Source organism: Balearica regulorum, chromosome 25, assembly GCF_011004875.1.
Source record: "Balearica regulorum gibbericeps isolate bBalReg1 chromosome 25, bBalReg1.pri, whole genome shotgun sequence".
Classification (NCBI taxonomy): domain Eukaryota; kingdom Metazoa; phylum Chordata; class Aves; order Gruiformes; family Gruidae; genus Balearica; species Balearica regulorum.
The window spans coordinates 6871783-6888201 of record NC_046208.1 but is presented as its reverse complement, the minus strand read 5'-3'; the positions used below and the strand labels follow the sequence as shown (position 1 = coordinate 6888201).

The window sequence follows — 16419 nt, the reverse complement described above, 5'->3', positions numbered from 1 at the left end:
GGAGGAAAAATCCCTTCCCTCAACCTGCTGGCTATGCGCTTGCAGATGCAGCTGAGGATGCTGATGGCCTTACTGCAGGAGAACACTGCTGACTCCTGTTCAGCTTGTTGTCCACCAGGACTTCCAGGGTTTTTTTCTACAGAACTGTTTTCTAGACAGCTCATCCCCAGTCTGTTTCATTTCAAGGAATTACTGTGTCCCAGGAGCAGGACTTGGCAGAACTTCATGAGGTACCTGTCACCCCATTTTTCCAGCCTAGATCAGTCCTTTTGAATAGCAGCCTCCAGCATTTCATCTGCTCCAGACAACTGGGTATCAACCACAGACTTGCTGAGAATGCGATGCCCTCCTCCAATCTGTGAAGCCATTCAGCATTTTGTAGGAGATGATCGGGTTAGTCGGGAAAAAATTACCCTTGGTAAATCCATGCTGACTGTTCACAGTCACCTCCTTCATGTGGTAGAAGTAGCTTCCAGGAGGATTTGCTCCAGAACCTTCTCGGGACAGAGGTGCGGTTGACTGACCTATGGTTAACTGGATGCTGCTCCTGGCAGGTGAAAGAAGCCTTTGCCCAAGCTGTGTTCATTCCTAGGTGCATATCATGCCAGATTTTACAAAGTAATAGGTGCTTCAGGGATTATAAACAGCACTGTGTTTACTCTCAGGTACCTACAGCCATCAGCTAGGCTAGGTGAGTCCACTGCCATAATCTGAAAGGAGTCCCTGTCTAAGCAAAGGCACAATAAACCCCTTCAGCATTTGCCTTCTCCTTTGTTCATTTGCAGAGCTCTGTGTTCTGAAGATCACTCTAAAATAAGTCTTCCAATTTTGTCTGAAAATCATATAGATTTTCTTCACCCAGCATGTGAAAACATCATAAGTCCTTAAACCTCCTTGAACCTAATGAATATCCAAAGCTCTGTCTGCCCATCTGTTTGAGAGTTTTATGCTGTGTCCTGGCATGATAGTGTAGAAGCATCTCTTGAATATAAACAGCTTGCTACCAGCAACAACATCTCATTTGGACCTGTTGGAGTTTATGGTTTTCTTCCAGATTCAGAGGAAAAATAGATTTTTATATTATTTTTACCTTTATATTGGTTCCCCAGCTTTCTTTGATGGCTTTAAGTCTTTTTATTTAATTTTGGCTTAGAGTTTTTAGTGGTATTGGAGGATAGAGAGGCTCATCAATGTTCCTAGATTGTGGAAGAGATCTGAGCGCATCTGTACTGGCTTTGGAGTTCAGTGCAACGATCAGCTTCCTTCATACCTGCTCATTCAGATGTGAGGGTGAGGACAGTATAAAAGCATTCTGTAAATATAAGAAGGCTTCTGAGAAGCTGAGAGAATGAAAAAGCAACCTTGAAACAACTGCAGTGGATTTGATTTTAGCTATTGGCTAATATTGCACATAGTGTTGAAATTCCAGTCTGAAAAAGCACTGAAAACACGTTAGAAATGCTTTGAGAAATGACCGAGAGATAAGAGATAAACACTGAAAAGAGCACAAGTAGTCACAGCCTGCAGTAATAGTACAGCTAACACATTCTAAACAGCCAAGAGAATGAATCTCGCTACAGGAACGTTCCATCATGTAGCTGACCCAGCTCTCTTGACAGAAGTACGAAGAATTGCATCTGGCCACGAAGAGGAGCGCATGGCTCTCCGGCGGAGCAGCTGCGGCTGCGTCGGCTCCGTGCATGTTGCCCGTCGTCACGCTGCAGCGTAACGTAGCGGCTGTAGAAAAGGTTTTACTTTGTCGTCTTCCAAACGCGCTGGTCAGCTTTAACATAAAGTACAGGTTGTCTCTTTGTGGTGGTCCATCTGCCCCTTTCTCTCATCAAGCCAAAATGTGGGAAATCTCTCAGGCTATGGGAGGAGCTGATGGATATTGCCCCTTTGCCCCCTGATCTGCATTCTTCCTTCTGGCAGTAAACAAAACCCTCAGCTCCTCATGAAGAACCGTGGGAGGAAGAAGGCAGACAAAAAGCAATTAATGCTTGAGATTTTGATTGCGGTGTACTTCTGTCATTGCAAAAAAACATAAGAAAACTAGACAACTGATTTGTTAAATTGTTCAGTCACAGCGATGGGCTCCAAAGAAGACTGCGGTGCTTTCTCTGGACTGATTCTGAATGTTTTGGATACATGGGCACGATATTTTGGAGCTTCAGCCACAGGGGGGACTCCTGCTTCGTGTCCGGTCTCTCCTGCCTCCCATCTGTACTTTTACACGCTGTTGTTTTTAAATCGTGTAACCAGGTGTCCCATCCAGAAGGGTCTGAGAGAGTATCTGCCCCAGAAGAAGCTCCCTCCTTGCCCTCAGAAGAATGTGGTTTTAGAGAATCTCAGGATATATTTGGTTTAGATTTCGGCATAGCGACATTTAAACAGCCACCCACAGCAGACTCAGAGGTAAATAAATAAACACTTGGAAGTGAAAAAGACTTCAAAAATGCAAGTTAAGTTTATTCCAGGAGAGAGAAAGAAATTCCAGCCTTGTACATGCTTTTTTTCCTCCACTCCTTTTTACTCTCCTGAAATGTTTCTCTCCTTGAGCTATTTCAGCTTAAACTGTAATCTTAAGAACCATTTAAGCCTTGACTATATACATGCAAGTTCTAAATTGGATATAGAAAACTAGTATTGACCCCTGAGTTGAAACTATTAATTTGATTTAATCTTACTTTTACATTGATTCAACTTAATTTATTAAGGATGTCAAGTGAAGCTGAATATATTCCTGGTGAGGTTAAATTTGAATCAGTTAGTTTATGTAGGGGTTTGCACAGGTTTAACTAAGTTTATTTTAAAGTATGTGGAATCAGCCTCAGAGATGATGCTCAGGGCTGTAATCTCAACTATTTGAATGATTGCTAGATGCTCTAGCACAGGGAGAAGCAACAGTGATGCGCAGCTTTGTAAGTCAAATCAGAACTCCGATGAGCAGCACAGGACAAACGCAATTTGTGCTGTCTAGACAGGACACAGAGCGAGTTCTGAGCACAAGGAATGCAAAAAAACCCAAAAAACTGAAAAGCTTCTGAAATACTGGAATTTTGAAACCAATGGCTTGAATCATGCCGGCAGTGTGGAGGGGTATACTGAAAGGGAAGCAAAGGTGACTGATGAGATCTGCTTTTGAAAGCAAAGATTCCAGCTTGAAAAGAGCCTCAGATGCAAATCTCATTAACCTTAAATAGAGAAAACACTTCAACAGATGAAACGAGGCAGTTTATCTCAGAGAGGGGTGCCAGCCCCGATCGTCAGAGGTATCAAGATTGAATCCAAAATTCTTTTTGTCAGGCACTGCTAATAAAGTAAGGAGATCACACTGATTGCGAGGTAAGTATAGGATCTAGAGCTGACAAATACATTCAGACTGGCAGTGCACCGCAGTCTGTGATTTTTAGCGTGCTCGCATGCACTGGCAGTGAGAAGGACAATAGCACTTTGGATTCACACGCGACTGTCCGGAGTTGCGCCAGCAGAAACCCTTACTGAAATGACAGTTACTGCAAATCAAGAGTATAGTTTTGCACAGATTATCTCACCTGCCAAACTGGAGATGTGTTTGCGCAGCGCTGGTTTTAGGTAGCAGTTGTTACTATACCAGGAGGTATATAATAATTATACCACAAGTGTACTGGTGTGCCTTAATCATTAAGCATATCTAACACGGGCCTTGCTCTGTGATGTAATGGCTCCATTTATCACTGTAATCCTGGGTGCAATTCTCACCCTGTTATCTGCAATATTTACACTGAGGTACATCAGGGAAGGGTTGCCATCATCTGAAGAGAAGCGAAGACATGGGAGGACACGTCTGGTGCAGACAGCATTGGGAGAGCTCTTGTTCTCCCCTTGTGAAAAGAGCCCATCTCAGCTGCCTCTGCACAAGCACGTGTAGCACAGGAGATGGGAGGAATTACAAGGTCACGCACAGTTGCGGGGCTGTGACCCTGTTGGACATGGTCACGCGACAGGTTGGGGGGGTGAGGGGAAGGGGTTGTGCTCCAGGTGAAGGAGCGCCCGGGGCTTTGCCTTGGGATGGGTGCTGAGCCAGTTGGGGGCTAAGGGGTGAGGACCAAAGGATAGGCCAACAGGGGTGGCACTGGAAAGATTGTAGCTTCAAGTGAAACAATAAGCAGCAGGAAGAAAGTGCTGACTTTTAGCAATTTGTAACATGGCCAAGTCTAAATGGAGTTTCATGGGACTGCAGAGAGACAGCAGTCTTACTACTGGCAGGAGTTTGGAACCTAACAAGGTGAAACACTGGGAGAAAAGAGGGCAAGAGGACATCAGAAGAAAACTGTCCAAAAAATCCACTGACAGATTCATAGCATGAAGTGTATGTTCACTACCTGGCAGCTGGTAAGCAGAAATCTGCACTTCTCCATATCAGATTCAGAGCCCTCGCAGCCAGACTTGGAGTGCAGAAAGTACCAGAGTAAGGTTAAAATGCTACCCAGAGCAGGCAGCTGAAAGATATCCAGCAGACTGTGCACATGCTGTTAGCTTACTGTAGTCTTTATGATCTCAGAAAATTAATACAACTTCTTTCAACCTCTTTGCCAACTGTAAAATAAGGAGGTCCAACACATTCCTGTGTCACAAGCAGGATGTGGGATAGTTGCTTAGACTGTGCTTGTAAAAGACAGAAATTAGGATAAACGTGTTATATTGCAAAACAAAGGCTTAGTTTCACATTCGCCCTACGCTGACTTTGTTCCTCTGACTGCAGGAGTTCCTAACTGTAACCTTGGCTTTGCGTGTTATGAGCAAGGAGTCACTCCCAAGTGATGGACTCGTCTAAGGCGGTTCTAATAATCTGCAACTAGTAATAATCCTTTACTTGCACAGATGGATGGAGTACAAATATGCGGACCATCAGGAGAATTCATGCTGTAAGAGCAATCAGCAAGTATGACCCCACTGAAAAGCTGAAAGAGCTGGAGGTGCCTGGTTTCTGGTGGTAGGACAAGAGTTAACGTGATTAACGCTTAAATTGCAGCAAGGAAGATTCAGATAGCTTGAATAGGAAGAACATGGCGCACCTTTTTCTCCCTACACTATTATTTGTAGTAGAGTGATTGTGTGTTGAAAATCAGGGTTTCTGTACTCTCTTTCAGTCTCTGACTGGGGAATGTGATCCAGTGGCTGCGACCCTGTAGTGCCTGGTACTGGCCTTTCAGGTTTTAGACAGGTTTGTTCTATTATAGACCGTGATTCTTGTCCCACCTTTCCATGAACTGACCTTCTTGGGGTCTTATCACATCAGATTCGACTGGGTGCACTAGTGCGTGGGACGTTATTTCATATCTGTTCCATATAAACTGCACCTGGGTTGAGCATATTCAGCAGCTGGATTTGGCATCTTGGGAGATGTCCCCAAAAAAATTCAGGATAGGGCAGGGCAGGCTTTTGGCATCTGGCACTGGTGGATGAGGAACACGGAGCCCAGCATGTCTCTCCAGCTCTTTATGCTCCTGAGCGCTATTAGCTCTTTTGCCTTGAATATTTTCTTGAGGACCGAGCTGCCCTGGTTTGTACTGGGCCAAATCTTTTCTCTGGCCAAAGCCTTGGTCCTGGCAGGGCAGAGCATTGTTCTCCTCGAAGGTGGCATCGGTATCTCACCGCTTGGCAGGGTTGCTGTCACCGTGTGAGGGTTTGTGCTGGCTTGGATTCTGCTATTCTGATTCAGCAAAACAAATACACTGAAACCCTCAGCTGCGCAATGTTTTGATGAACTGTATATGGCCTTCCTTTTTCTGGGCTATCCTTTCATATTTTACATTTCTTTATATGTATTTAAAAAGTAGAGTGGTTTGATTGCTTCAGTTACTTGTAAGTGACAAAGCTCTGGCTCCTCGACCGCTCTGGTACTAACCATTACAAGCCAAAAATCATCATTATAACGTTTCTTACAGATCGTTTGAGTTAAATATGATTTGACTAGCACGTATGGTGTTACTTGGTTAAATATTCAGATGATTCATGTTTCCTTTCTGGCATCAATTGTGAAAATGCTGTAAGGTTTTTTTTATTTTAAAAAATGTGGTTTTAAATACAATGGCTGCTTTTTAAAAGCAACCACTAGTGAATATTGAGAATTATTTCAGTTAAAAACAATGCTAAAGTATTATTTATTTAAAAAAACAGGTAGGGAAAATGACCTGAATAAGTATAAACCAGGTGGCCTGCATTTGATCTCTGACAGAATAGTCCTTTTTTTCTTTTATTCTTTTTTCTTTTTTTTTTGGTTGTTGTTGTTGGGGTGGTTTTTTTGGTTGGAGAGTCAGTTGTAAGAACGATATTATACTACAGCTAATATCAGCCCATCCGCTTGTATGGAAATGGGTCTTGGCAAGCAAACTTCGTATTTTGCAATGAGGTTGGAGGTCCAGTTGGTAAAGGTCACTGATGTATTTTTAAACTACTATAATACGTTCGATTTTTTTCAGTCAGTACATCTTAATTAATGAAATTACTACTAAGAAGAAACAGAGGCCATATAAAATAGATTATATTTGACAGTAATCTCATCCTCTTTTGGAGAGCTCTCACACAGGGGCCCAGCAGGAGGGTACTAATAGATCAATATTATTCCATAATCTTCCCATCACAGTATTTATTAGCAACAAGTTTAAAGTTTCTTTGATAAAATATCCCTGAAGGATGCCGGAGACAGAAGGTATCTTGTTTATCCAGAGGAATCTAGGTGGCTTGTTAAACTGGTGTGGGCAAATGTGTGTTTTAAGGTGACCAAATCTGTGGTTTGTACATCTGAGAGGAAAAAAAACCCAACCAAAACCTGTCCAAGTTACTGCATGGGGGATTCTGTCCTTAAAAGCTGTAGTTTGAAGAAAAGAAAAAGTCATGGAAAGTCTGGTGAGTAACAAGCTAAATGAGACCGTTGTTTGATGCTGTGGTAAAAGGGATAATTCGGTGGTAATGAAAAATGCCAGTCAGCATGGTTTCCTGGAAAATATGTCTCTCCAGATAAACATAATCTTGTTTCGTGTCTGAGTTTACTTGAGTGGTGTCTATAAATATGTACCAGCAGAGAAGATTTCTTATACCAGAGAGTTTTTTATTTTGTAGGCAAACATTTAATGAGATTTGCTGCCTAGAAGAAAAAACAAGCCTGATCAAACTAGAGGGAAAAATGAAGTTACTATCACCACTTGAAGACTTTATGTGAGATATCTTAGTGAGATGTGCTAATTTAATCAGATACCTTTTGTGTAACGTCAGAAGAAACGGGTAAAAACGATGTGGTCTGTCCCGTGCAGGAGGGTCACGGCGGCTTTGACTTGCAGTGACTCCTCCCTACTTCAAAAATCATCCAATTTTTGCAGTTCCGCAGTGAAGTGCATGTTGCGCGGGGTGGTGCGATCCCTCCGTCCTATAAATAGCCGAGGCTTCGTGCAGCGTGGGGTGGCTTTATTTTCTGTGGACCTGGCATGATGGAGAAAGGAGACTTGACTCCGTGGTGCCAGCTCTCTCAAGTCACCAACTTTGAGCTTCTGTGCAGAATCCGGCCTTGCTGGGGGGGCTCCTGAGCCAGACGGTTCAGCCCCAGCAAGCTGTGGGGGAGACGTGCGTTTGCAGACCTGGAGTTCAGTGTCCCGCTGGGATAGATGAGCATTTACCTTTTAAGTTCCCAACAATTATTCAGAATAAGCTCTGAGTTTGCATAGTGATCCCATTTGCAGAATCTGTTTATTTGTAGAAGTGTGTTTTATTTTCCTATGTAAAACTTAGTGTTGCAGCTGAGTGTGGTAAATGATCCATTTTGTAACTCTCATGGTATGTAGAGCTCTGTGTATGTATGTTCTGACTAGAAAGTGCGATGAATAGGTGTTTTTAAACATGACTGGAAAGTGTCTTCTAGATAGACTAGGAAACAATCCTAAAATGTAATAAATATCAATCTTAGGGTGCAAGCAGTCATGTCACTTCAGGCTACATTGATTTTCCCCTCTCACCATTGATCTGTTGCAGGTCCTTTTTCTTGGGAGACAAAAAAAAAAGATGCTTTTATTTATTCCCTCACCTATTTTGTCCTTTTCTTTCCCTAGTTACCCAGTGGGAGACTCTTCCACGCTGCAGCTGTTATCTCAGATGCTATGTACATCTTCGGTGGCACAGTGGACAATAACATTAGGAGTGGAGAAATGTACAGGTTCCAGGTATGTCACTGATAAACGTCCACACCAATTCTGCGTGAATCATTCCAGCTCTGTCTCCAGATGTGGTGGAGTTTCTGATTTAGCTCGCCATGAGCTTGATGGCTTTTGTTTTGCACCCTTCCCGCAGGCAGCCTTTGCATTTCAGATTCAGCTGCCAAAAATTAATGTATATCTTTAATATCTTTAGAGATATGTTATCTGAACAGTGATTTTGGTAAGGGCAAGCTCTCCAGTGCCTTCTAAAGTCCTAACAGAGTTCATGACAACTTATTTTGGCAAAGTATTGCAACGTGTACCAGAGGGGATTTGCCAGGATGTTTAACTGAAAATTGACCGTTCCTCTTCGTGTACTGTCAGGTTAAGCGTTCCTGGGTCAGAGCTTTTTGTATTGAAGTTTTATCTTCATGCAGCACTCCCACTCCCCCCAGTAACTATGGGAATTTGAAGTTCAAGATACTCACACCAGGTCAATTCCCCCATATACTAAAGTTTATTTTCGTTGCGTGAGACCCTCAGACAAGTCCTGAGAGCAGGTGAGACTCTGAGCCACCAAATCCTGAAACCTCCAAGTTGCGATGAGACACAATTCTTCCATGTTACCCCCTGTTATCTTTCATTACCCTCACCATAGAGGAAGCCCTTGCATGTGTTTGGTTGGTTTGCTTGTTATTTTCTACTTTATATACTACATTGAGGTCAAGTTAATAAGAAAATCCAGTGATAGTATATGTAACTACAGGGCTTTTGGATATAGCCATTTGAAATGAATTCTGTCTTCTGTGGGGTTTTATGTTTTTTTTAGTTTTCTTGTTACCCTAAATGCACTCTTCATGAAGATTATGGAAGGCTGTGGGAAAACAGGCAGTTCAGTGACTTGGAGTTTGTTTTGGGAGAGGTGAGTAGAATTTATTGAAAAGGTGCCAAGGGGGGTGTTACTGCGCGTGTAGCATGTTTGCTGGGAAAAAGCAAATTGTACAATGATTGTGCCAGAAACCTTGGGAATTAAGTTTTAAGAGCAGCGTCACTGGTGAAAATGATGTCTGTCTGGTTTAGTAAGTTCCACTAATCCAGATAAACTTACGAAGCTGCGAAGGAGAAGAAACTTTTAATTTGAGAAGATCTGTGGATCGCTGAGACGTAACCCACATTTTTCAGAGCACATTACATATAGTTGCAATATCAAAATGATACTACTGACCCTTGTACCTCGAGGTCCCAACTGTCTCCTGGAAAGAGCAGGTCAGTGGTTTGCAGATCCATGTATCATTTCAGGAGCCATTTTTAATTACTGAAATGAAATAGAATGAGAAAAAGCAGCACAGGGGAATGATTCTCTAGTAATGAAACAATTATAAAATTTGTAAAAGAAGATGTTTTCTGAAGGAAAACATGAGAAATTTGAACTTACCTGCATTCTTTTTGCAAAATAAAAGTTATAAAACCACTTTGCAGAGATCAGATAACAGATCCTCAACAACAGATGAAATAGATTATGAAGAACAATAGCAAAAAACCATATTGTTGTTTTGAAAAGAGAAAATTAAACCAAAAATCAGATGCAACAATAAGAAGCAGTATCTGTGACACTGAACCTATGCAACAGCTTCCACTCAGTGAACGTAACAAAGACTCTTCCCAAATGGTGTTTGCCATTAGCCTTTAGGGAAAATAGGTGTTGAATTTCATCTGGAAGTGCAGAGCAGATGCAAGGTTGCCTTTGATTCTAACTTAAACTAAATGTGTAGTAACCAGGAGTGTAGCCCGGGTTTCTATGACTTCTGCCATCTGCCACCACCATGTGGTTTGGGAATAAAAGTTTAATACGTGTTATTCCTTTGCCTTTGACAGAAGGAAGAACGAGTCCGAGGGCATACCGCAATTGTTACGGCTCGCTGCAAGTGGCTGAAAAAGAAAATCATACAGGCAAGAGAGAGGTTGAAACAGGTGAGTATTTTAGAAAAGTAATCTTGTAGCAAGGTTATTCTGCCCAATTTTGGAAATCAGGTTGTCAGGAAAATAATAATATCTGCTGAGAGTGATGTAGGACCGTAGCAGCATCTGATGCATCTTAAGGAGCAAGTAAAATAAAGAGGATAGTTACTATTAACATAGGCTACTGGATGCGTATCAGGCCAGGCGGGCAGCGTAGCATGGAGGAGCCAAAGTTAATCCAGTTATCTGGATTTGGCGGTATGGTTCTTGGGAGCTCTCAAAGCTGTCTAAGTTCTAATCTTGCGGAATAGCCCTGGGGAGGTGTGCATATCCCTCCCTCTGGGGAGGGTAGAAGCTGCATATCATCGGGGGTGGCCCGCAAGGTTAGACAGATTAGACGGAAGGCTGTGTTAAGGTTTTGAGGCTGACTCTGTTCCCTTTACCTTAGTATTTCCTGGCTTTTTCCAGAGTTGAAGATCTGGTGCCTCTGGTTCATTGTCTGTTAATTTTAACCACTTACAGCTTTTCAGCAGCAAGCATTTTACTGCTCTGGAGGAAGCGGTAGCGCACAACCTGCAATAAGACATATGGATGCCTCATTGCCCCTTCGTTAATTGCTTTGCCACCCCACAGCCCTCCATCTTCACTGGGAAAGGCTGTCAAAGTGAAACTCGAAAGTAACAGAGTGGCTTAAAATACTTCTGTGCAGCACTTTGAGCTCTGACTTTGCAAGGCAGGGGTCTGTGGAACCTGCTCCTGCATCTTCCTTCTCCAAGGAGAGATGCGGCTCCTGCCGAGGGCAGGAATGGGAGCTCAGTGCAATTCATTCCTCCCTTTTTCTGAGGTCTGCTTTTGACCTTTATCCAGGAGCTCACGTTTGTTCTGATCCGTGTTTGTCACAGAATATGGAACAGTAAGTCTAAGACGTATGAATTCCTTGTTATCTTGAAGATAATCTTGAAGATAAAGAGATCCTGGGTCTTGAAGAGTGTGCAGTCATGAGAAGGCTCTTTCCTCTGGTTTGACAGTAATGTGTGTGAGCCAACACAGCCTTGTTGCCATGTTTGAGTGTTTTTTCTGTCTTGTTAGAAATCAAAGCAAGATGTTGAAGACGAGGGACATTCGACATGTCAGAAGGATGGGATTGGTGGGAATGTCAAGTTGTGCCGCCTGCAGCCGCTGCTGGAAGTGCCCATCCGAGAGGCGGAGGCGCAACCCTTCGAGGTGCTCATGCAGTTTCTGTATACGGATAAAATAAAATACCCTCGCAAAGGTAGGACAGCAGGATAAAAATCCCACAAAACTGACAAATGGAGAGCAAACATGAATTTTGATACAAAGCAGGATCGAGCATTTGCAGATGATCAATCCTGCTCTAAGCACTTAAATACTTACCTGAGATTAAAAAAAAAAGAGCAGATTTCTATCAAAGCATACTAACAGTGCTTTATTTTTTCCTAATTATTTTCAAACGTCAAGGAAAAGCAGGTTTTTGCTAATTCCAAAAGGTGAAAAAAGCCCAAACAGACAAAAATGTCATGGTATTTCGAACATTACAGCAGTCTGTCTGGAAAGGACCATGTATCCTGGGGTGACTTATTTCCTTTTCCCAGTATTGTTTTTATCCGTTGCAAACAGCCCACAGAAAGGCAGAGCAAGCCAGTATTTATCATCTCTTCAGCAATCCAAAGGAATGCCTCAAGAAAGGAAAAATCCTTTTGATGCGTTCATTGAAGATCCCCGAGTTAAAAACACTCACAGGCTGGGAGGTAATAGCCAGAGATCTCTCAGCTCCCACACAGCAAATCTAACTCGTGGCCGTGTTTGAGTGCTGAGGTCTGTTGGGCTATGGAGGCCAGGCTGGGTACGTGGGGAGCTCCAGCTCGAGGGGCTGGGGAAGCTGCAGCCACGTGGCACAGTCAGGTAAAGTGACGTACGTCTGTCCTAATGCTGAAAGCTTTACTTCAGTTTCAATCCAGGATCTTCCCTTTCTGTAAAATTAATCCTCAGGAGAATAATGATTTTTATGCAGTTGTCCCAAGGCTTTCCCTGCCAGGTGGCCTGTCTGAGAGCAAGCCTAATTAATGGGGATGAGGGAACCTTCTCATTGGCGTCTGCTGACATCACTAGATCCCACTCTCAGCTGGTTCACTAATCCTCAGCATGCTCACTTCAGGACAGGATCAGACCAAGGGAAGGATATCATTACCCTCACCACAGAGAATGCCACAGCGATGAGTGGCGTTCCTCAGGGGTCGGTACTGGGACCGGCACTGTTTCACATCTTTGTCAGCGACATGGACAGTGGGATCGAGTGCACCCTCAGCAAGTTTGCCGACGACACCAAGCTCTGTGGTGTGGTAGACACGCTGGAGGGAAGGGATGCCATCCAGAGGGACCTGGACAGGCTGGAGAGGTGGGCACGTGCGAACTGCATGAAGTTCAACAAGGCCAAGTGCAAGGTCCTGCACTTGGGGCGGCACAATCCCAAGCACAGCTACAGGCTGGGCGAGGAATGGATTGAAAGCAGCCCTGAGGAGAAGGACTTGGGGGTATTGATTGATGAGAAGCTCAGCATGAGCCAGCAGTGTGCGCTTGCAGCCCAGAAAGCCAACCGTGTCCTGGGCTGCATCCCCAGCAGCATGACCAGCAGGTCAAGGGAGGGGATTCTGCCCCTCTGCTCCACTCTGGTGAGACCCCCCTGCAGTGCTGCGTCCAGCTCGGGGGTCCCCAGTACAAGAAGGACACGGAGCTGTTGGAGAGAGTCCAGAGGAGGCCACAGAGATGATCCGAGGGCTGGAGCACCTCTGCTATGGAGACAGGCTGAGAGAGTTGGGCTTGTTCAGCCTGGAGAAGAGAAGGCTGCAGGGAGACCTAATTGCGGCCTTCCAGTACCTAAAGGGGCTACAGGAAAGATGGGGAGGGACTGTTTATCAGGGAGTGTAGTGACAGGACAAGGGGGAATGGTTTAAACTGAAGGAGATGAGATTTAGGTGAGATCTGAGGCAGAAATCCTTCCCTGTGAGGGTGCTGAGGCCCTGGCACAGGTTGCCCAGAGAAGCTGTGGCTGCCCCTGGCTCCCTGGCAGTGTTCAAGGCCAGGTTGGATGGGGCTTTGGGCAACCTGGGCTAGTGGAGGGTGTCCCTGCCCATGGCAGGGGGGTGGAACTAAATGATCTTTGAGGTCCCTTCCAACCCAAACCATTCTATGATTCTATGATCGTACTGAGCTCTTCCTTTGTTACAGGGTTCCCAAGCAGTGTGCTACCCTTCTGAGCCCATCAGACGTTCTCCCTGGTCCATCCATTTCTGCTGGAATGCTCCAACAGCCCTGTCCTGACCATTTGTATTCCTAGTTGCTCCTCTTGGTTCAAAGAGCAGCACCTTGGGGATCCATCCAAAGGCTGAGCTAATAGAATTGGGCACGCTTATCAAATGGGATTTTCCAGTTAGACACAGGGAAGGCACGTGACATGCAAGAAGGCTTTTCTCTATCAAGAAGTAGTTACAGCAGATGGCCAGAGATGTCCTGTGAGGAAAGCAAAGGCTGTGGGGGATTATTCCTTGAGTTGATGTCTCCATTGCAATGACCTACGAGGGTCCCCACTGCCTCTCTCTTCTAGACCGGCCTCGGATCTGTACACACACAAGCACAGAGTGCCTTCGTAAGGGTCTGTCAAAATCAGGGAGCTGATTGCTAATACTGCGTAAAACCCGAGGACTTCAGCAGAGCTGTTGGCAGCTGAGCACTTTGGAAAGTCGGGCTGCTAGCTTCGGAGCTTGTCAGAGTTTTTTGAGACTTCACTTGCTTTTGTGGGTTTTGAAAAATTGTGATCCAGATGATTGTCACAAAATCTTTGTCCAAAAAATCTTTTGGGGTGGCTGTTTCATGCCTCAATTTTGAAACTCCTTTTTTAGTATCAATTCAGGTTTTGTCTAACCAGCAATGGAATGGGTTTTTCTCTATAAAAAAATACTCCAGTCGCTGCCCATTCTACCATTCCGAATGTTCAGGTTGATGTAAAAGGAAATACTTTGAGAAAGATTCCTCTTTTTGCTCTGTGAGCTCTCCAGCATTTTTCTCTCTTGTAATTTCAGGCCATGTGCAGGATGTGTTACTTATTATGGATGTATACAAACTAGCTTTAAACTTCAAGCTCTCTCGACTGGAACAGCTCTGCCTTCAATATATTGAAGCATCTGTAGATTTGCAGAATGTGCTCATTGTGTGTGAAAATGCTAACAAGCTTCAGCTGGATCAGCTAAAGGTAATCGCGTTTTGCATACAAAGTAACTGATAAGAAATAAAAAAAAATAAAAATTATGTAATTAATGTTTTGCAAAAACTATTGACTTTTGCAAATTCAGTTCTTCCCTATAATTATAGCTGCTTGAGTATATGTTAGCGTGGATTGTCCTGCAGTTGCTCATGAATATTATGTAGGTTTTTTTCCACTGTCATATTTTTGCATATCTGCCCTGTAGGATGTAAAGGGCAGAGTGACTTTGGGTCTCCATCAGTTCACTCTCACTGCAGCAAGATGGAACCAGTGCATTTTCTGGTCCCGCTGTTTTATACAGAAACTGCAAACAGACCTGGTCTCATGAAAATACCTGAATTCTGTTTTCATGCCCTTGATCTGAAAAACACTTTACTGAAAAACAGAACGTATCTGCGATTCTCTTTGTGTAGTGGGTCAAGGGCTTTTAGGCGTTTGCTGGAAGTCATGGTAGAGTCTGTACCCCCAGGCTTCAGACTGGGATTTGCTGCGATGGTCTGGTTCCCACCAGCAGTGGCCAGAGCCAATTCTGCTTAAACCTGCAGAGAAGCAACTCCTCTACCCAAGTCCAGGAGTCAGTGCAAGCTCGTGCAATGCCTGCCTGAGTGGTGCACATCCATGGGCCGTATAGCTGCCGGCTGTGAGCAAAGCGGGGCTGGAGAAGCCAGCGTGCACCAGCACTCCCTCGGGCACTCTGTGCACTGCGTTTGGGCAAAGGAAAGGCATCCAGGAGGACAGCAGTGGGGTCAGCAGCAAGGATGTAGATGCTGGCACAGCCTTTGGTGCATAGGACCGTGATGCCATTAGCTACCCAGAAGCTCCAGCGAGTGTCTCAGCATTGGTGGATCGAGTGCCAATAATTTCAGATCAGCCAGCTACCTCCTCCTGCCTTAGCTACCAGCAGGGAAACGGGCTCTGCCACATAACTCCACACAAGGTCAGGATCGCCTTGAGTTGGCATCCTGTCGTCTCAAGTGTGTGTTAGTCCTCGTGGGTAGGTGCCATCTGCAGAAGGCTGCTCTTTCTGGCATCCTAGCCATTGTTTAAAAGATTTTACAGATGAGTCCTCGACAGATCCCTTTGGATCCCAGGTGAAATAACTTGGCAGAAAATGGACAGTAGTAATGATTCTTCGGGTGAATTTTGCACTCATCTTCTGGTGAGCTGGTATAGGTTATAGTTTTTGCTTATTAAAGTGCCCTGAGGGAAAGCCTTGGTTCACACTGGCAAATGAACTGCCATTTTTTTGTCCCTTTAACTGTTTAGCATTAGGTCTGGTTCATTTGTCGCCTTTCCACCACATTGTTTTTTCTAGCAATTTTGTCATACAAAAACCTACAAGAGCTCTTTCAGACTGTTTGCAACCTTTACAGCAAAGGGTTTGCAACTCTACTTTTGGTATCTAATTGTAGGAAGAATTATTAGCAACCAATCTTAGTTAGCTCCGTGAGGTTTTCGGCATCTCCTGAGATTCCTATTTTAGAAAGCTTCAGAGCAGACAATTATCTTTTCCTTGTTATTATTTCTTAGTCAGGTTCTTCTAGATGCTTAGAATTGTCCTGAATTTCCTGTGCAAGAAGGGACCCCGAATGGTGACTTAGTAAGGAGGTCATTGTGTGATAGTTCCAGCTGCAGGATCCACGTGGAGGGTGGTAGGAAAAGGATGGCTGTTCACACGTGTAACATGGTAACATTTATGTGATGCTGGAGGATGACTTCATACTGTAAACCGTAATTTTTGTGTTAATATTGTGGGTTTTTTTAAGGAACATTGCCTGAACTTTGTGGTGAAGGAATCACATTTTAATCAAGTAATAATGATGAAGGAGTTCGAGCATCTTTCTTCATCCCTTATAGTGGAGATTGTCCGGAGAAAGCAGCAACCTCCTGTTCGAACACACTCCGATCAGCCACTTGACATCGGTAATTTTTATGCTTTATAAAGTAATTAGTTGTGCTGGTTTTGCATTGCTAATGGTTTGTTTAGTCTGGGAAACAGCCTGACCACTGCAG

At 44.1% G+C, this 16419-nt stretch overlaps 1 protein-coding gene across 3 annotated transcripts in view; it reads left to right on the top strand.

Annotated features, from left to right (window-relative positions):
* LZTR1 (leucine zipper like post translational regulator 1) overlaps positions 1-16419 on the top strand; it is a 39246-nt gene that overhangs the window by 15246 nt on the left and 7581 nt on the right. For 2 of the 3 annotated variants that reach the window (XM_075775863.1, XM_075775862.1), the window contains exons 10-15: positions 8085-8195; positions 8998-9090; positions 10044-10139; positions 11217-11400; positions 14225-14394; positions 16173-16329. In XM_075775863.1, the coding sequence (XP_075631978.1) occupies positions 8085-8195; positions 8998-9090; positions 10044-10139; positions 11217-11400; positions 14225-14394; positions 16173-16329 (811 nt within the window). Of the gene's footprint in view, positions 1-2262; positions 2416-8084; positions 8196-8997; positions 9091-10043; positions 10140-11216; positions 11401-14224; positions 14395-16172; positions 16330-16419 lie in introns of all 3 variants that reach the window. The other variant, XM_075775864.1, reaches the window with a different exon arrangement.